Here is a 22,417-nt window from a genome sequence, read left to right as displayed (position 1 = left end):
AGTACAAAAGGAGTACCATTCGAATCATTACAAGCGTTATTGTACGCAACCTACCATTTAAATTGGACTTGGCATATACACATATAGATTTTCAATGACAGAATGAGGAGCTAGTAATAGAACACGTTCAAAAAACATACTTCTAAATGGTTGAAACCTCGAACACGTTCGCAATATTAAGCGTTGTCCATTTAAGAGCTGAACGCCAGAGTGACACCGGGACAGCATCGATCTATTCGCAGCTATTACTCATTTTGCACAAAAACCGAAATTTACTAAAAAAGAAATGGTTACAATAGTATCGTGACCTACTCGATGAGCAGGAAGATGATAGAAAAAGGAAGAGAAGGTACTGGGTACATAAAGGCTTGAAATCGAGACGGAACAAAAGTGAATTTCACAAACTGCAGATATAAACAGCGAATTAGCTAACGAATAAAAATACCATCAATTCTTGCCAATCTCAACGACCCAATGTTACATACTAGTTAGAAAAATAAAATAATGTTATACGGAAACGAAATACAAAATTTATAGGAGCGATAACGCTCATAGAAAAACTGGCAGACTGCTTAACGTAAATGCAAGACCATATAATTTTATATACAATATTTGTAATTATATACAAAAAAATTAAATGTATAAAATGAAATTAACTGAACTAACTGTAAAAATTGAAACCACTTGAATTCATAGTTTGAGAAGTTGAAATAATTAGACTACATAAATACAACATTTTAGTTATACTCAACGTGGTAAGGAGGAATATGTATGTTGTGCTGTTTTTACAAGTGCTGCAATGGTTGTATTTCGATAAGAATACATGTAAATGAGGTGGATATATCGGTGCATATTTTATGCAACTCAGACGTTGCGTTGCTACGCAGGTGAAGGCCTTCCACTGTACGCGCTTCATATTTATAGAAAATCTCATTTTAACTTGTTAACCGTGTCAACCTTTACCCAAAAATTTCTTCAATTGTGAACTCAAAATTTAACGATGAAAAGAAATCTATTTCAATTACGTCAGTTTCAGTGCTTGTACATGTATGATACGATTTAGTTTCAACAAAAATAAAACTACATGCAAAAAATAAAGGATATGTAAATAGGGAAACTATAATATTATTAGTGAATTATTTATTTTTTCCGGCTAATAAATTAGATTCGTAACAGTTTGGATAGCAAAATTTCTTTATTTGTAGATTTCGTATATTTTAACACGTGATTCTGTTTCTATTAAAAATCAGGCATATCATATATTCTACATATTATTATAAGGATTAAGGTTACACAATTTGAAATTAACATTGCCGTATTAATTTTTAACTTAATAATTATAGAAACATTTAGATAAGGGGTGATTAGATTAATAGATTATACTAAACCCTCATTACATTTTGCATGACGTAGGATTAAGTTCATTAGGAATAGTTGGCGTTAACGAACACGCTCTTGGTGGATTGGTTCTTCCTTCTCACGAGTACACGTGGGAAATGGAAGACAACACAGGTACGAATCTACCGTTCTTCAAGAGACTGAGCAATTTTGTCAACATGTGGCGTTGCGTGTATTACGTCTATCATGAGTTGGTTCCATACCATCAGAAATTGGCCGAAAAATATTTTGGGCCTGTGCCACCAGTCCTGGACATATTGAAGAACATTAGCATGCTTTTCATCAATCAGGCCGACGTTTTGACACCGGCTCGACCGAAACTTGCGAACATGATCACGTTTACATCCTCCCACGTACAATCAAAGCCGAAACCTCTGCCTAAGGTAAGTTTTCTACAATAACAGAAAATTTATGTGTTTATTAAATAAGGATTTATCTAGCACAAATACAATTTTATTACTTGTATGTTTAGTAAAATTATAAATTGTATAGGAATGGTAACAGCAAAACAGTAGTATGAAACGATATGATGAATTGGGTAAGATGCATTAGGAGAATCAAGATTTTCTTACTAGTGTTGAAGTTTTTTACTTGTTAATTAACTCATAAATTCTTCTAAATCAGTATTCAAAGATTCCCCAATAATAATAGAAATAGCTTCCTCTTAGTTATTATTTTTTATATAAAATTTACTCTTTTACACACACGTGTCTTTCATCAGGATGATCTATTTTGTCACAGGACTTACAAGTATTTTTGGATGGCGCCACAAATGGGTTCATCTACTTTAGTCTTGGTAGTAACGCAAGAAGTGCAAATTTACCACTGGAGATCCGACGCATGTTCTGCGACGTGTTCGCCAAGTTACCTTATAGAGTTGTCTGGAAATTCGAGGAAGATTTACCCGAAAAACCCGATAATGTTTACATCGGAAAATGGCTCCCACAACAAACCATTCTCGGTATGGTCTTATTCTCAATAAAATATTTATACATCGCAGATATTATTCCTCGATGTAAAATGATCTAACGAATCATATTAATTCGCAGCTCATCCGAACATCAAATTGTTCATTTATCAAGGAGGCCTGCAGAGCAGCGAGGAGGCCATCCACTACGGAGTACCAGTTCTCGGTTTCGCAGTTTTGGCCGATCAAGATTATCAAGTAGCCAGAATGCAAGCTCTGGGCATTGGAAAATATTTGGAAATTACAACACTTAAGAAAGATGAACTTGAAAATGCTATTACAGAGCTTATAACTAACAAAAAGTGAGTATAAACTACCTTCCTGTTATAATTGTGCTATTTTTAAGAGTTTAACACTAGAACTACCTAATCTGTGAAAATGACGGACGAGTTTCAGAATATTCGTTTTTGTAATCACACGATTCTTTTGGAAAAATTTGTTTGGATCTCAAACAATCAGAATTTTTGGAATAAAGTTTTCTGTGTTCTAAAGTATTATTACTATAAGTTGGTCGAGATTGTAGATTCATCCGAATAAAGAAAGGAAAGCAATCAAGTCATTTTCATATCGAAAAGTATTCAAAATGGAAAAAGAATTAATAGAACGGTGTTTTTAAATCCTTTTAGCTATTAGATTATTCTAGTAAATCTTTCAATGATATTGGTCGATGATAATGTACTATGTGATGTGATTTTCGGTTGAACTTAGTATGCTTGTTTTCAGATACAAAGAAAGGATGCTTTACGTCCGAAATGTCGTTCAGGATACACCGTACGATCCGGTGGAGAATCTCGTTTGGTGGACGGAGTACGTGGTACGCACGAAAGGCGCCCCTCATCTTCGCAGTAGTCTAGCTTTTCAGCCTTGGTATCAACGTTGCGATATGGATATTGTAGTGTTTTTAACGATCACATTTTTCTTGATCGCTTCAAATACCTTTCATCTAATTGCCAAGATTGTTGTCTACGTTCATAAGAAGATCAGATCAACTGATAAGCAAAAAATAAGTTAAGTATTTATGACGCAAGTAATTAAAGAGTAGTATTTATGGCACAATTCAGGTCAAGTGGCGCAAGTGTTTAACATCTCATTTCAACGAATGAATTTTACCTATTTTCGTTTCGGAAATCCCGCGTTTTATAATTGGCGGGTTACCCTCGTCACAAGACTAACGATTCTGGCACGAAAAATCTTTCAAATATAAAAAAAGGTTCGAACAAAATTGAAATCCCATTTATACATCGTTAATATCTTGATCGAGATGTTTTGACGAAGCGCCAAGTTTAGTCTAAATTAATATCAATCGATGATATCATCGCTTTTCGCTCGATGAATGAGATAGGGCAAGGACAAATTACGTTGAAACCATAGACATATCAAAGTATAAAGTGTTAAAGTACTGATATAGATAGATAAAAAATATTTACATCTGTCTTTTGCGTTCGTGAAATTGTTTCATTTATTCCCGAATTAACTGATTTTAACTGTAACGCGTCTTCTGTTATCGGAAACGAAAACGAAATACTTGAAACCTCCTATTACAAGGGATCTATCAATATTGCTGGCAATATGTTAAGCAACTGATTATCAGATAGTCCCTGTTCTTCGCGATGATATCTCAGATTAGGCAATAAAAGTCTACACATACTGTTCCGTTACGTAAAACAAAGCGTCGATGATGATTCACATTGGAATTTTAAAAAATCGAAAACGTTGCTTTTACTATTCGAAATAAATTCTCTTTAATTGAAACAAAATTATATAGAAAATTTCGTAAAACCAAAGATAAATATAATAATAATTAATGTAGAGTTATTGAAGGAAACAATAATCTGTAGTAACGTTCTTACACTTTTTATTTTTATCATTGTATTCTGATATTTTACGTATGGATTACAGACTTTGACGTCTTATTATGTATATAAAAATAAAGAAGAAATTTTACATAAACGTAGATCGCTTTAGACTTTGTTAAACAATTGTAGTAAAAATACAAAATGCAGAATTAAATTTATTACTCTACAAAGTTCGTCTTCCATTTTATTTGTTCGATATATTTTATGGCATATTTTTCTGTATAGAAATTTCCCTTGATTTTCCCTTACAAGAGCTTGGCAATACCAATTACAAAAACCGTAAAAGAGATAAGTATTCTTCGTTTTAGAGCGATCGCTGCATTTCAGATTCTCATTTGACAATTTAGCAACGGCATTCATACAAATTACAATACACTTTTGAAAATCTCAATTGGGAAAGATAGACCACACAGATGGATAAGAATGACTGATCTATTTCGTCTTTATATTATAAGACATCTTTATAGTAAGAATATTTCACAGTAACATTTCTGTTGCGCACATATATCCTGCACGTTTTATTCTATACGAAATTTTAATAAATCTCACATATTTCTAATAAATATTATAATTTTTATACCAGCAAGTGATCCTTGCCATCGTTTACCTTACGAGCTAATTATTCTAGTAACCCTTTATTTGGTAGCAAATAATCTTTGCCATCTCTTTTATTTGTCATGCAAATTATCCTTATCAGCAAATAAAAAATAATCTTTGCTGCGACATCTCTCGACCCTCGAACATCTCGTATAATTTCTTTTATAATAACAAAAAATATGTACTTGAATAGTATTTTGCAGTATCGCTATAACTATTTAATAATGATTCGAACGATTTATGTTCACATGATATCTTTTTTATCCTATTCATAAAACACATTGATAAAGTAGGGTTGTGAGAAACATAGAAAGAAGATTCCAATCGTTAATTACAAAATTGTTCGCATTTAATCTTTGCGTATTAAAATTAATGTCTATAGAAATATTCTCAGAAAGAGAAATGATCCGTTATGTTCCGCTATAAGCCATTCTGTTTCATTTTATTTCTTCTTAAGCTTCTATTATCCCGTCACAACTTCCGGTTTGAACTGTTGCAGAGCCAGTACCTGAGAGTAATGTCCCTCGATTGTTCCTCTCGAAGAGTTTCAACTTCATTTATTGGTGAAGTTGAACGCTCGATTGGAAAGCTAGTTATAAACGGTTTAACATTTCCCGCTCAAGTCTTTCCTTAAATTTTCCGCGAAACATCTCATTATCGCGTTTAAGCTTTTACCTTATCGATGTTATCGATCAAACTTTTTTTACTACACAGAAAGTAACAAATATTATAAATAAATAGACAAATTTCTTATTATTTAATTCAATTTGATTTGCTTCAATCAGAAAAGAAATATGACTCGTCCCAAACGAGTAAATCATCTTCTATACATATATGTAGTCATATTTTATGGATAATCCTCAAATGAACGAGTATAGAGGGTGTCCGAGACACTAGAGATAGAGCTTGAGAGACGGAGAAGCAAAGATTATTTGCCGATGCAATGATGAGCTGACAAGTATTTGCCAGTAAATTAAGAGGCTACTAAATGTAATTAGCCCGTAAGATAAAGAATGGCGAGGATCATTTGCAAGTATAAAGAATTGCGATATTTACTAGTGAATGGACTGTGTTATAAAACTGAGTGTAGTTGATGTGAATGTTTCTGAGTTGACAATGATTCAAGGACTGGTGAAAAACTATCGATGAACACTGACCCTAAACTACTCGAGATGAGGCTCTTATAGTCCCCAATACGAGAATTTTTGGCATGGAAGAAACACACGGATTGGTGGTTTAAACATTTTGAGCTTGCAAAGATCGTGGTCAGTTCAATACGACTGGTAAAACCTCTTCTGCAAGTGGCCACCCCCACGTTGCCGACCCTCGAGGTGAAGGCCTGCACGGGAATTCATGTGTTTTTGCCAGCGATCATAACACGCAATGAAACCTTATGAAGAGCGTACTAATACACGCTGGGTGTTTTATGTTTTCGTAAAGTTATTGATGTTAGTAAAATCAGAATTTCTTAGACTTATAAACGTATAAAGATATAAACGCGTAAAGCTATAAATAAATAGAAGAGACAAAGACTGATATAAATTCTGAACATGAGATGAGCATAAGGAGAAATTTTGACTTGGAATCTAAAACTTTGTATACGATAAAACGCGTAGGATATCTGTGCGTAAAAGTGGGTAAGTGAGAACACGCGGGGACTGATTCAGCGCATTCAAATAAGAAGCAAAGTTCATATAAACACACATCCGATATGATCTGGTTTTCGAGTTACAACGTATTTTATGATGCTGACAATTACTTAGATCAACGATTTCCTAACAAATGGATAGAAATGGTGCTGACCTTATTTCCTGGCTAGCTCGCTCTTCAGACCTGACTCGGATTCGGTTATTAGTTAAGGGATTAGGTTGGAGTTTATGTCAGTATTTAAAATCTCTTGTTTATAGAACGTCAGTTGATAATGTTGAAACTTTTCGTCAACGTGACAGCCCTAAGTTTCCGATAAATCCGTGTAAGCTGTTCGAACAAGTTCGACAATTTGTGATGCGTCGCATTCACGATCCTATCGAAGCTGGATATGGTCACTTCGAGCAATTTCTCCCAAGATAGATAAACAACTATTACAACACGAAACAAGTTGTTACTCAAAAACAAGGTCAGATCGGGTATATGTTTACACGAACTTTTCTTTTTATTGTAATGTGCTAAATCAGCTGCTCTTGAGTTTTCCATATGTTTTGACTCGGCTCGTGCAATCGTAATCATGTTATACAATAATATTTTAAACTTATACATTTCGAAGGAATATTAAACGTTTTGCATCAAATTAACGATTTCAGAAGATCTATAATGTCCCTACTTTAATACTTTGCAGCATACAAACAGATAATGTCCCGTTTCCAGCGAAAGAGTCGCAGAGTAAACGTTCCCTTTTTGTCTAAAATGCATTTCCCAACGAACAAACAGTTCCATCGTGATTTCGCCATTAATAGCATAATACGTAAGTACGAAAATCCTTTTACGATGTACGTTATTATACGATATACGTGATCGAATTAAGCGAAGTAATTTTGCAGGTAATTAACCTACCTTTGCAACTTCTACGTTTCTGTTTTCTACTAGCACTTAGTTGTTATACAAGAAATAGTAAGTAAAAGTGCCACATTATGTATTTCATATGTCTTACGTTAACTCACTTATACGATGACAATCACAAGAGAGAACACTTAGAAAGTACCAAAAGAAATTCTCTAATTTGAAATCTTGACAATATATATTTATAATTAAACAAATCACGGAACAATAATTAACAGAAGCAATAAGTAGATATGATATATATGTCGAAAATGAAAGTACACCGGGCCTTCCCTTCGGAATTATTAGGAATATCCGTAACGCTTTAATCTTATAAGCAACCCGATTATAATTGTCCGAAATTTGCGATAATGAGCTTGGGCTCAAGGCGACAACTAGTCGCCGAACGTAGCCGCGGTCGCGGGATGAACGTTTTACCTAACAGAGGTATAGAATAATTGCATAGTTCTCCTTAAAAAGAAATAGTTGTACCGACACTTAACAATAAACGTTGCAATGGTCTCTGCCCCGTGGCTCGCCACACACAAACCCTATTCTTCGGGCAAGATGATCGCCAGATGTCGATGCATCTTCACAGTATATGTTCAGCTAGCCCGAGAACCCTATATCGATAGCTATATATCTTAGGATTTAGTTAACTAAGGTCCTTCAAATTGACAAACAGTCTTTATCCTAACAGTGCGGAAATCTATCACCTACTACGGGAACATACGGGAGATCTGCTTTCTTCACGTACGACGCTTCCCACTAGCAACTTTCTCTTAAGGGCGGCTAACATCCTTTTCTAACCACCAACATAGGAATTAACCAATTAACAGCAACGTCCATTTCCCTCACTTTCCGAACGAGGGTTGTCCTCGACGAATCCGATGATCTCGTGCTCTGAGACATACCCCATCATAGTTTTCCTCTGTAGCATCACCGTGACGGAGACGCGCATTCTCGTGCGACCTCGCCAGCGGATACTTCACGTTTTTAACCACGAGTCCGACTTAGACTTTGGAAGAAAGTATATTTGTTATCCCGTTGATCGCGAATGCGTTATCGAACCTAAGACCATTGTCATTAGCGTCTAATCATCGCGGTTACTTGTCGATTCTGTAATACTCACACTTGTGCTAATCGATATTACCTCGATTGTATAACTACGATGGCCAATTCCAATGAAGATTCATTACACGCCCCTACCCTTAATCATAACGTTAAGCCGACATATACATACACCAAAGTAGAGGACTACCGTAGACTTGTAGTAACAACTACAACGTAATTAACGAACTTCTTCATCGCAGTCATCGGAGGAAGACTATCAGAATTCGATGAAAGATGGCATCTTCCGTTCTTTTCGAGCGCTTTCTGCTCGCACAATCTACGCTACAGCAAACTTCTTTGTTTCTGTGTTTGATAACGCGCCGTCCGTGCATCTCGAACGACTTTCCAATTGTTCTCGAAGGCGAAGGCAAAGGCAAAGGCAAACGCCTTTAAGGATCGCGATGTCGCCGAACGATAATGGCGCGCGACTGTTTCTCAGAAAAGTATCGGAATCAACTCGAGCAGTGATAAACAGAAAAGGAGAAAAAGAAGCAAGAATAGTGGAAACTGCTTCGCTATTGTTTCATACGATTTTCTCAACGTTATTGTTTTGTATGTCGTCGCCACGAACTTTTACAATTACACACTGCGAAACATCTTGAAAATCTTTCTGATATTCTTCGATTGTCATACGTATTTTAGCCATTGTATACCCTTCAAAAGTTACGTTCTTCTAGTTTCTTTAATCGAATTATCGACTGTTACGGTGGAAACATAAAATCTCGAGCTATTACGCGGATGATAAAATGGGAAGAGTTCACGGAAAGACTATCTAAATTTAATCAAAAATATCCTTCATAAGTAAGTATTTTAAGAGTATTTCTGGATTTGTACGTAAGAGGAGTTGTGATAGAAATAAAATAGCCCGTATTAATTTTTCAAATTAGCCTCGATCTTCAATAATTTCTAACTTCGTAACAAATGAATTGAAATGATTTTTCGTGTTACTTTGAGTTTGGTATGTTTAATGTCACACGTTCGTTACGTACTATTACATATTGCAATATTTGAACCCGTTTTGTATACGTGCGTTTTACAATTATTACACAACATTCTTGCAATATACGCGACCATGTAGCCTTAGTACCTTTTTATTTTGTAATTTACTGATTAAGAGAAAACATTTATATGTTATCCTGTAAACGGTAAATAATTTCTGGTGAATTTTCTAAGCAATAAAAATATTTCTATAGTGTTTAATTGGTCGGATGAGAGTGTAGTGGGTGATAAATTTTGGAAGAATAAACTTTTGGGTTCCTGTGAGTTTTGCAAAGAATAATAAAATAGGAGCGTTTCGATAGAAGAAGAAGAAGATACGTAGAATAGTAAAACACAAATACTTTCGTCATACTCTTATCATATAATTATGACTATAATTGTAACCAGTAACAGAGAATAATTTAGTTTGTGCCTATTATATACAAAAGACACGTAATATGCATATATATATATAGGTATGATGAAACATCAGGCATAAACAATACAACGTGTTATTATTTACATTTGTAAATATGTATATATATTTATATATACACATTGTTAAATTTAAACAACATGACGTAAAGGCAAAATTTTTCATTTGCAAGTTAGACTTTTAAGAAAAAAAAACAAACCGCTGAGCTGTAATCTTAATGGTAATAAAACAAGTTTACATTTTCATATCACCAGGAAATCTGTATTTTATCATAAATTACAATTCTTATCTTCTGATCACTTATGTACATCTTTTTCCTTCGTATCTTTTTCCTTCAGCCATAGTAATTGATTCAATAACAAAATGTTGACATTAGGATAGATAATAGCACGATGGATAATAAATTTTAGTGCGTTAGTAGTGTCAGGGGAGGATGATAACCATTTACGAAAGGTATAAGGTTTTTAGTGGGCCGGAATTAACATCTCGCTAGCCCCACATATCCCATTAGTTCGGGCTAATGGGTCCCTCGAAAAAAGAAAGTAAGAAAAAGAAAGAAGATAATAACCTAGTCATTTCCATATTGACATTATTATTATATATGTGTATAGTCTGGTGTAGATAGGGTCGACTGAAGGAATTCTACATACATAATTCTACATATTCCAGAATTTTATACCGCCAAGAACTGTAAACGAGAGACTCGTGCTTGTATGAAAAATGAAAACTGCTCGCATCGTTAAAGACTAGGAAAAACTGATGCCGTCAATGTTACAGAAAGGATTAACATAGACGCGTGGAATATTTAACGCGATAATCTCTTTTCATTTTCCTGTCTACCATTCGTTCTGGCGTATTCCTCTTTCTTTCGCGTAATTCCTCTTTATTTTTGTCGGTCTGCAATTTCGTTAGCCTATTTCCAGAAACATTTATCCTTGTTTTCTCATCGTCTAATTCTACCTTAATAAAATTAACCAGATATAGCGGTACTTCTCGCGGACCTGAATTCTCTGAATTTACTCCTTCCCGGATAAACGATAGCTAATCCCTCTCATGGGATTCCAGAGCACAGATTTTCGGCCTCTCTGCATATATTATACGCAAACGTGATATTTACTCTGGGGAACAAAGATTTCCTTGAGAATATCCAGCCGGCTTCAGGCTCGGCTGAGTTTATTCCGCTCGATTTTTTGTCGTCGCGCGTACACCATTACGCTCTTTTCTGTTTGCATGGCCCCTTGAAAACCAGAAAGAGAAACCTCGCGTTGAAAGTGGATATCGAGATTGTACGAAACTACAGGTATATCATGTTATTTATAAAAGGGGAATGGACTGCCTAAAGTAAACGCGAATCGCACGATACGAAATGTAAGGTAGAAATAAGAACATATCTTCGGGAGTACCAAACATTGTTAAGAGTAAAGTTGGATTATATTGAAGATTTAAATAGGTGTATTGCGATATACGATTGTCCATAAACATTCAAGAAACATCTATAGTAATACTATTAATTCCTTTATCACTAATAACAATTTAATCCTTTTATTAATATAATCTAATGTGTATACTAATGATGATTATAGCTGTAACGTTGGAGGTTTGACACAAGCTAAATAAAAACCACGAACGAAGAGCATGATAAGCAAGTTTAAAATCTAACAACCGATTCTGTTTTACCAAAATAACGTCGAAACTATATTTATTTGATCGTGAATGTAAGTAGGTATGTATTTTTTCACCTCATTTATATACAACATACACCTCCATTCGATTGTTTTGTACGATGTTCAACGAAATCTTGAGAGTTACATGCACGATGCTATAAGATAATTGCTGGGAAACAACTGCGTTAAGCTGAACACTATCCGCTATTTTGCTTTTCTCTTCGTTTTCGTTAACTATTGGTTGTATAGAATGTGCGTAAACGAGATAGGCACTCGAACATTTACAAGCCGAATTTTTACCTCTTATCTCTAGGCCTTCGTAGCCGGCGCTTTATCTCATCCTTGGTCGATTCGATCTTCCAATATGAATAGGATATAAACGCAACATGGATAAATGTCCGTTGAATGAAGTTCTTCCTCGTGAAGCTGAGAATGTTATTTGATGGCACGAAAAAGGAAAAAAATCGTATACGTGTTTTCATACAAATAATACAATTTTGAAACAAAACAACGAACATAAGATAATAGATTAATTTAATATTAATGAACTTAACACTCATAGGTCAAGGTAAAATTTTACCTTTTATGTTGTAATATTATTTTTCTATATACATATCACGTTGTTATATACAAAAGATAGTTTTTTCTACTCTTCCACCCATCTTGTTACCCATACTTCTTTAATGTTATACATTTTAAAAATTTAAAACCTATTTACCGATGATGAATTTTTATCCGCGCTGGCTTTTTAATTATTAAAACTTCCAGCCGAAGAAAATAAACATGAATGAAGTCAAAGATATAAAATTGTTTCGGAAGATTTGAATGTAAAATGAATGAAAACAATTGACTAAAAAGAAAACTTTTCTGAGAATAAAACATCATACAAAAGCTCATAAATTATTCTGTACAAATTAATTTATTAATATGATCGGAATCTTGTACGCAATACTTACGAATATAAATCGGATATGATTTAAGGTGAGCAGAAATTTTAACAACTCCTATCGATTTTTCCAGCTGTTATAACATTTTGCCACCATGCAGCAGACTTTTTCAACATTCGTGGTCTCTTTGGATCTTTGAAGTCGACAGAGACGATACCAAAATGTTCGCTAGAAATTATAATACGTGCTATTAGTCGTTTCCATCGGCATGAATATCCTGCAAGTTTTCAAAAAATATATTTTGCAACATATAAAGTGCAACATATATCGCTTAGGATACTTGGCTTCTGTATTTGTTGATATTAATAATTAATATGCAGATCTGTATCTTTTATTTAAATCTGTATTTACTGTGTTTCGTCTGTTTTGCTAATTAATTAATTAAAAAAAAAATGAATAAATTCAAGATGTTAATTTTATATCCACGGTTCTAAACTATTTTATAATGTAAAAAAAGTCATTGTACTCTCATGTTAATTTCGTGATCGCTTACCTGTATCCCCTGTCCCATTCGAAGTTATCCAGAAGCGACCATAACATATATCCTTTTACGTTTACACCATCGACGTGAATAGCGAGAAGCATTTGTTTTAAATATTCGCGATAGTAATAGATTCTGTCGTCGTCGTTGAGTGTTCCGTGATCGGAAACACCGTTTTCAGTGATATACATCGGTGGGTTGCCGTAATTTGTCGCCAACTGACGGAGAACATATCGGAAACCTTCGGGTACAACCTGAAACACGTAACAAAAGATTACTGTAACACGCGGTTTATCCATTAATTATTTTCGTGACATGTAAGTAACATATGAATAAGCACGTATGTTTATTTATTAAATTTATCTTAATTTGCACAAAGAAATTTTTACAATTACTAAATTACATGTCGTCTCCTATCACGACAGAAATATAATTATATATATTTATCTATTTCCATCATACCGTTGTAATTATAATAATTTATGTGTATTATGCATATTTATATCAATATAATCGCTGGTAATTTTTCTGCTAAAAATATAACTATTATCTCGTATAAAGAAAAAGTGTTATTGAAACATACTGTTAAAATATTAGTTGTAAAATATTCCATTTTCCTATAGAACGAAGGATATAGGACGAAAAAAAATTTCAAGTAAAATTTTCCAGTAGAATTTAAAAAGTTTAAATCGTATCTAATTAAATTTTCTCTCGTAACTCTCGACCAATCTTTATTGCTTTCATAACTCGTATAATATACAATACGATAGAAAAATTGCAATTATAAAGTTCGAATCTTAAGAATCTTTTCTTTAATAATTCATTCAAACTCTTTTTATTTATTTATTTTTCTTTTTTATTATTTTCTTTGTCAAAAGAAATTAAGATCATTTTTTTTAACTACTCAAGTAGCAAACTCAAGATTCAAATGTAAAAAGAATACCTTCAACCAGTCAGAAGCTGACGATTTCCAGAAACTATCGATAATCTCTTTCACTCCTTGGTCATTTTCGTGGGATGGTACACGTCCCATAGTACCAGCTGTAACTAGCCTGGCGGTGTAATGATTTACAGCCATAAAGTCTGAGCTTCCACTGTAACAATAAAAATAATATCAGATATAATTACTGATAATAGATGTTTGTATCACCAAACACTCCAATTTCGCTTCAAAAAGAATAAAACAATTCAATACTTTATATATTTGATCCACTCTGCATCGAACGTGGGTAGACGAGATTTCGTGTAACCTTGCTCTGCGCTCTTGCTGCCCACCAATTCTTTCATCACAGGTGGATAATCGCCCTCCTTGGAGTATATCGGGTGCATGCTCCAACCAACGTTGAATTGAAAAGTCGTTTCCGCAGCATCGGCGGAGTCAGGATTTTGCGGCATATAGGCGTTTAAATTGATCAGAACACCAACTTGGCCCCCATACATGTACTTAAATTCATTCTCGTAGATCCTATAGGCTCTGGCGTGCGATTTCAACACGTTATGCATGCACAAGTACTCGCCGACTCCATGCAAAGTTTTGCCAGGAGCGTGTATACCAAGACTGTAGCCATTTTTACAAATAGCGATGGGCTCGTTTATCGGGATGAATTTGTTCACTTTCGATCCATATTCCCTGAATATGACTCTCGCGTAATCGCCGAACCAGTCGACCATTTCATCGTTCAACCAGCCTCCCATGTCTTCAAGAACTTGCGGATGATCCCAATGGTAGATGGTCAATATTGGTTCGATGTTGTTTGCTATGAGCTCGTTGATCACATCATGGTAGTACTGGACGCCATCGCTGCTGATGTTGTTCGAGAAACCCGTCGGCAGGATTCGTGTCCAGCTCACGGAGAAACGATACGAATTGAACTGTTGAAATGTAAGAAGAAAATTAGCTGGTTTTGTTACTATCTACATATATCGGCAGTTTTGATGACCAAACAGCAATGGTAGGCACTGGTACTTTGATCCTGAATTTCATGAGTCTAGCAGTCACGAATACATAGGTTCTGGATTTCCATGGACCTAATTGGGCTGTTAAAATAGTAAAGCCTAAGTTAGGAGATTTATTTGTGTAAAAGGGATACGTAGTTACGTGAAGATTTACAAGAGTTCTTTTGATCTGAATTTTGACGCGAATCAAAGCAGTATTGAAATAAATTGGACACTATATGAGAGGCTACAATAGAAGTTTGATATAATCGATGTTATTAATTTAGATTATTACGATACTTCTATTGTGCTAAATGTAGAAACGTTCGAGTCGTATAGAATTGTATTAAATTATACTGGAAACTGAAACGTGTCACTCGAAGGTGAAGCTTTTTAAATCGAGCAACAACTGGCACGTTCCGAGCAACTCCGTTACTTAGAAGTGACGTTTTGACATATGTAATTCCGTGTAAGCTGTGTGAATTACGTACAGCAAATTCGCGTATAATTTCAAAGGAGGAGGTTTCATTATTTTCCTATAATATTCAACAATTACAACACATATCTGGTATAATTAATTGCCATCAAGAGTTACCATTTTGTTACACGTTGTTATAAAATTACTCCTTATCTACTTAGGCTTTCAATCTGATCAGAATACAAAGTGCCTATAAATAAATAAATAGTAAAGAATTTTATTATGCATACGTATACAGCACTTATTCTACTGTACAATATGAATGACATGTTATGATATATATGAAAACAATTTTGCACACTTAAGTTAAGAAATAAATTCAACCAATTATATCGCCAAAAGTTTTATAAAAAATTACATATTATTAACTAATAGAGCATGCAAATAGAGATACAAGGGATCAAAGGAAACGGTTGAACTCAAAGCTACAGGACTGCAAGTAGAATAAGCATCTTAGAGACTTAGGTAAACAACGCATTTGTACAAAAATGAAGAACAAAAATAAAAATATCACTGCTATTAACAGTGTATTACGATATATTTACCCCTAGCTTCTTCAGAATAGCAACGTCCTCCTTGTATTGATAATAAGAGTTTGCAGCAACATCTCCCGTTTCGTTGTTGTAAACGCGGCCTGTACCATCATGAACGAATCGATCCCAAGTACTTTCTCCTTTACCTGCGTTTTCAACGTGAAAGGAAAATTATTTGAAAAATTCACAGATTTGGAAGTTAGAATTAAAATTTGATCAACCTACCGCTCACATTCCAGGCACCTTCTATTTGATATGCAGCTGTCGCAGCTCCAAAGAGGAAGTTGGGCGGGAATTTCAAATATTCGTCCTTATCTTCTGCATCTTCGGCACATGCAGAGCTAAAAAAGAAGGAACTTTTAAAAAATGATCGATGATTTAACGAGCGATCTCCGTTCGAAAAACTGCATTGAATTGATCGTCGCGATTGTAAATGGAAAATTTATTTATTTACCGAATCTTCGGTATTCTTTAAAACATAGCTAAGCAGAGAAAAGGAAGAAATCGATTAATAGAACGATTGATTATCGAAACATCGATTAATGGAAAATTTGAGAGTAGTCGTTCGTAAGAAAGATTAAAAAATAAAATTGGAACTGAAGAGAATTTGATATATTTTCACTTAAAAACTTTGTTTCTGCTTAGCATGATCGTTAGATTATTATTTGAACATTTCTATAAGTGTACTTAAATATTGGAAAAATTTTCCTAAAGAAGAATAGAAAATTAAGTACTCACATTGCAAGTAGAAGAAGAATACTGGATCCCAGCGAGAGCGTGGCTGACATATCTGCTTGAAAATTATAAATACATCCACAATTCTTACAATTTGTTTATATATTTAACATGTTGTTTTCGCATGTTATCGAATCTTATTGATAATACGTAGCTCTTGGAATGTTTGTACATTCGCATGCCCACTCACGCACCCTCCATTCAAACTGATATCTTTTCAATTAACTGAACGTTTAAGGATCTTATCAATATCTTCACATAATCTCCATATCTAAATACTTTTCACATTATTTTTTAAATAATTTCTTATCAATTTACTTTATTTTATCAATCTTTGAAACATTTTATAATTGCTTTTTAATTACATTTGTAATACTATAAAATACTTCCAGACATATACATATATATTTTCTCCGATAAACTTCTACGTAAACATATTTGCTTTTTGTTTAAAAACTAAACAAACTATATATATATATTTAGACAACTTATATTAAACTACGAATATTGAAAAAGACTATGAATTTTCATGCATGTGAAGTATAGTACTCGTACTAATATTTAACATCTTGTTATCAACATAAATTTACCAGTAACTTTAACCAGTAATTGACGTTTTCTTTTTGATAACAAATTTCAAATTCGTAAACTTTACGTAAAAGATCAATTTGCGTGTGACACTAACGTGGTGTCACAGGACACTAACATTTGGCCTGCGTTCGATTATACATACGTTGATAACCACCGGACGTGAAGGTGTTACGTAAGTGAGAGACATGGCAGATAGAAACAAGACAAACGGACGCATTTAAAAGGCATTCGCCGAAACGCGTTGTTTCTCCGTTCGAAATACCTCGAGAAAAATCATTCCAGCGGGTAATACGTATCCTGACAGGTAATCTCCGCGAAACATTCGGCTATAAGGTTATATAAGCTGGATAGAAAAATACGCGTGGAGGTTCGAAAACTTTGTTGCCGCGAAGATACCACCTACCGCCTCCCTTTCTACGTTCTCCATTTTGTTTCTCGATATCCCGATACGAAATACGTTGTACGTTCACCGTGGCGTGCACAGGAGACGCAGCTTTACGGCAGTTTGCAAAGAAAGTGGATCACAGGGTATTCTCTTCGGCAGAGGATAGGGAACATTATACGAGCGACAGTCGCGTATCACTGGAAGATATCGGGTCCACCGTAATTCCGTCATGCGAACGACAGTCATTCGAACGTTGCACGTGAATGCGGCCTGCACGTGATCGAGACACACGCGATCAACGTCCATTGCGGGTAATTTTTTTCTCTAGTTAAATAGACGAGTGTCGTCGATTATCTTTAAAACTTCGAGTGCTCGACAAACTTTTATGACATTTTATATTTTTGTGTCAGGGTGTGATAAAATGGCAAGAAACATATAAGAGGAATAATTTTATAAATAAGATGTTTGGAAATTATACTGGCCGGCACCATTTTTTCAAAAGTATCTTCATTTTTCTATTGGAATACATGGTTAGTGATCAGTATATATTTAATTCTTTCAATTGCTTGATCCTACCCTTCTCCTTCTCGTTATTCACAAATTATTAATAGTTTGCGAATGTTCGTGTGCATTTACATTTTCGCCAATACAATTAGAGAAATACGACGTAAGTAGAAATGTATCCCACCTAGTGAACGTAAGGTTCGCTACAATACAGGTATTATAAGTTATTCGTATAACTCGAGGTGAACTCGGCGCGAAGGGGGCTCGTGACCTTATGCTTATGAGCGGTTCTAGGGCCCCTTCCGCCATACACCAAGTACGGTCACCGTGGAGATTTTAGCCGGTACGAATCCCGGCGCCTATGAAGGTTTCCTCCGCGAAAAAAAAAAAAAAAAGTATTATAGGTACTTCGGATATTTTATATATTTAACAATGGTATAGGGAATTGAGTGATAGAAAAATGCACGAAATTCGCATAGTTTGCAGAACTATAGGAGCGTTCTCAAATTTTCTTTCGTGCGAAAAACTTTATTGCATAAATAGTTTTTCAATACTGTATCAAACATGGAAATCACGGTAACCATAAAATATACGAATTCAAAGGTTTGGATCGTTTTATAACTATGAGACGCAGTCTTATACTCGTGAAACAACCCCTACAATGTATTGGGTCGGCAACTAAGAGATTGCGGATTTTGTCAATACTACCTAATGGCAAAAGCCGCAATCACTTAGTTGCCGACCCAATAATATCGGATGACGAGCGAACTTATTACACAACCTAATACAATAGATGGTCCTTTTTCAAATTTCTTTCTTAGCACATCGCGAAACAGTTGAATTTTATTGATAAAATAAATCTCACCGTAATTCGATGAAAATCTGTTACATTTATTAGAGCAACTGACGTTTTGTTAAAATCTTTTCTTCCACAACGGGAGATTTTCGTCTGATGTTACCGGCGGCGTCTCGATGCCGCTAAAGGAAACGCGATGGAATTTTCTGCGCTGACGTACACCTCCGACCTTCTTAATTGAAATATGATTAAGAAATGTTGCCGCGGCAGCCAGAGCTTTGTCATTCTGTTAATTGTCTCAGCTAATTCACCTCTTTCTTGCGGATAATACGATAAAAACGTTTTCGTCGCGTTTCGAGTCAACACGGAGAAAAGTTCGATAGATAAAGTGCTGCCGATTGGCTATGTGCGTATATACGATTCATTGAACTCGCGAAACTTTCAGATAGAATTTTACGATACCCTTTCCTTTCGCAACTCGATTGTAACGAGAAATTGATCGTGGAAGAATTTTAAAGAGGCTCGATGGTAACAGAATACGAATAATTAAGCATCGAGCGTTGATTAAAAGTACTTTTTACCTATGCAATGTTAAATTGCGAAGAAGCGGTAAGATCTTCGTATATGACTTATGTGGTAGATTTGCTAGGAAAATGACGCGGAGGAAAGTTGCATATTATAAGTTTCCAGTAAAAGAATCGTTTGTTGATGTACGTATTAGATCGCGGATCACTTTCACAATGTAGCAGGAATTATTACAGTTTCGCCAAGGTTTACGATATTTGAAATTATTGGAATTTTATTGTATTACTAATATCCGAATGTAAATTCTCTCGATATTATATTTGGAAAATTGCTTTTTATGAATAACGGTTAAATAATTTATAGAACGTAAAAACACGCGTATATTATCGAAATTTTTTTATTAAAATGATAAAAATTTCGAAGTGATGCGGCAAATAAGATACTTAATTCATTGGCAGAGGGTAGTAGAAACAAAATGATATATTCGTTGTTCATTAAATAAATCCAACGCGTAGAAATTTATTAACGAATCAAGTACTTTCACTCCATGATAGAAATAATTAATCGAACAATCAAGAAATTAATCTATGATAATAATTTGAATACAACATTTTTGTCTAACTGATTAAAATTTTCTATAAAGTTTACATAAGCTTTGTATAAAATATCCTAGCAAGTAACTACAAGTTTTACTCGGCTCTACTTATCTCTTATCATTTATTAATTGATATGGTGACCAATGTGAAACAAAAATCAGGTAATTTTATGAGAATCGCGATAACGTGGTACGATGTCAACTATACGTATTATCGCGTTATTTGGACAAACGATCGAACTTGAAGATAACATTAATCCTAGCTTTATTTCCAGATTACCGTACGCATTGGTTGTACTCGAAATTCCACTTATCGTAGGCCAATACGTTCGTATAGGACAACAAAACTGTATTCTATGTCGTCGATGAATTTATGTTTACGTATCCTCTATACATACTGTTCAATCGAAAATTTATATCGAACAAATCACACGAGCACGATTGATAGAATGACGAAAATGATAAATCGAATAAACGAGAAGGATAAATCAAATAAATGTGGAAAACGAAATGGGACAGAGTTGAAACGAAATAGAACTGTCGTTGAATGATTAAAAGTAAAATAAATGTCACAATACCACGTTGCAACCACAACAGATACATTCGTTGTATATTACGACGCTGAATATTTGAAGTAACTTTTAAAGAGTATCACCGCTTCCATGCCACGAGACTTTCAGTAGAATTCGTAGACCGTAACATTTTTAGGAAGAAAAATTATTAATGCACCAGTAAGTTTATCTAAAGTTAGTGAAATATAAAGTTTCTCCAAGTTATTCGAGTTTTTAAAAGGAAATTCCGCTGTTAAAACGTATTTCAAAAGGGTGCTTCAGCATTCTTTGTCTACCCTTTCTTCCCTAATAATAAAAATATTCGTAAACGTTATCGTATAAAAAGTTGAATCGATTCCTTACGCAATTATCACTTAATCACGAATGTGCGTTTTGGAATAATATATTACAAGAACACAATTCCCTCGTTTTCGTAGATTTCACTTTACTGGATGTAGCCGTCTCTTTTCCTTCCTATAAATCTCCCTATTGAATATTTTTCGAAAATAAATTCATTTTCCTTTCCTTATGAATCACTTTTCAGAGTCTCAAAATCTTAAGATGTATTTTTGCTTAAAATCTGTTGCTAAAACCTAGCTACATATATAGTAAAGGCACATCTAAAGAAGAAGAATTGCGGATATACTGAGATGTATCCTAACGAGAAAACATGAGTCGTAGTTAGGTGTTTTGCGATTTATAGCCATGATATAAAAAATCAAGAGAGATTGCTTGCATCTTATCGACACATTCGATGTCGACTAACATACTGTCTGCTTCGCTTTGTGTCTTGAAAGCACATCCACCAACTGTGGATTATTATTCATTTACGAGACATTTAAAAGTGCATAATACGAAAGAATGTCTAAAATATCTAAAGTATAGCGATTCCTATAATATTTCGTAGGTAGTTCAATCTTCTACCGAGATACTATCTTTCAGTCGACCGATTAAAATTACTAAATCTACTATAAATTTGGCTTATACAACTGCACATCGAACGATTCATAACATAATTGAACAACTAAAGCAAATTCAGAAATCGATTTACATTTACTAGCTTTCCGTTCTTTGATTATTTACATATTAAAATAAGAAATATTTTTTATTCGAAATACCTTTTGGTGTTTCAAAGATTTGCACAAAATTTGATAATCGATGGTGATTAACAAATAATCGCTTCTAACGTAAAATCACGAAACCGCAATTTCTTATGAAGCAGTTCACAATAATGCACATTTTTTTATTACAAGTAGACACTCGAGACTGAACGGTATTACCGAGAAACTAAAACTAAACAATCTCTCCTTGAGGCTCTACTTATATGGATATCTACATATGTATGAATATACGTGTCTCTCTCACTGGCGCACTCTGACCGAACAATTCTTCAGTGGAAATTGCCTGACAAAGATTACATTCTGTCAAGTTTTCAATAATTCCTTCCCGGTAAAAGAAACTATGACTCAGTAGTTTGTAATATACATACATATCGCTTCCCTTACGACACACGTTGTGCAAAAAAAGTTAAAAATACGCACATTTTGATACAGTATGCTACAATGCGTCATGCAGTAAATATATATTTCATATTGCAATATATTGCATATACATTGTAATAATTGAAATGAATTAGAAATAATACAAGTATACGATTCTATCTAAAAATATATGTTGAAATAAGAATTTGAAAGATGAGAATTCTATGAAAAATCTTAAAAAAGTATATTAAATTATTTAAAATATTTCTAACAAATGTTAAAGTAAATTTCAAACGAAGAAGATGAGACTGAAGAGACTATAAATTTGATCAGTAG

The 22,417-nt window shown here is 34.2% G+C and overlaps 2 protein-coding genes across 2 annotated transcripts in view; one reads left to right on the top strand and one right to left on the bottom strand.

Annotated features, from left to right (window-relative positions):
* Positions 1–4,391, top strand: part of LOC139986429 (uncharacterized) — a 62,838-nt gene extending 58,447 nt beyond the window's left edge. Inside the window, exons 9-10 of the mRNA XM_072001755.1 lie at positions 2,448–2,667; positions 3,089–4,391. Coding sequence (XP_071857856.1) covers positions 2,448–2,667; positions 3,089–3,377 — 509 coding nt within the window. The 3' untranslated portion in view covers positions 3,378–4,391. The remainder of the gene's footprint in view (positions 1–2,447; positions 2,668–3,088) is intronic.
* LOC139998516 (myrosinase 1) lies at positions 1,296–21,901 on the bottom strand. Its single transcript, XM_072023127.2, has 9 exons — positions 21,719–21,901; positions 16,657–16,719; positions 16,144–16,259; positions 15,931–16,064; positions 14,168–14,844; positions 13,916–14,066; positions 12,985–13,226; positions 12,501–12,659; positions 1,296–1,790 (listed from the first exon to the last, which is right to left on the bottom strand). Exons 2-8 carry the CDS (start codon positions 16,704–16,706, stop codon positions 12,539–12,541), a joined length of 1,491 nt encoding a protein of 496 aa, XP_071879228.1. The 5' UTR covers positions 16,707–16,719; positions 21,719–21,901; the 3' UTR covers positions 1,296–1,790; positions 12,501–12,538.
* Positions 21,902–22,417: the final 516 nt, after the last annotated feature.

Source organism: Bombus fervidus, chromosome 1 (genome assembly GCF_041682495.2).
Source record: "Bombus fervidus isolate BK054 chromosome 1, iyBomFerv1, whole genome shotgun sequence".
NCBI lineage: Eukaryota > Metazoa > Arthropoda > Insecta > Hymenoptera > Apidae > Bombus > Bombus fervidus.
Note: the sequence above shows the minus strand (reverse complement) of the source record. Positions and strands in the feature narration are given on the sequence as shown.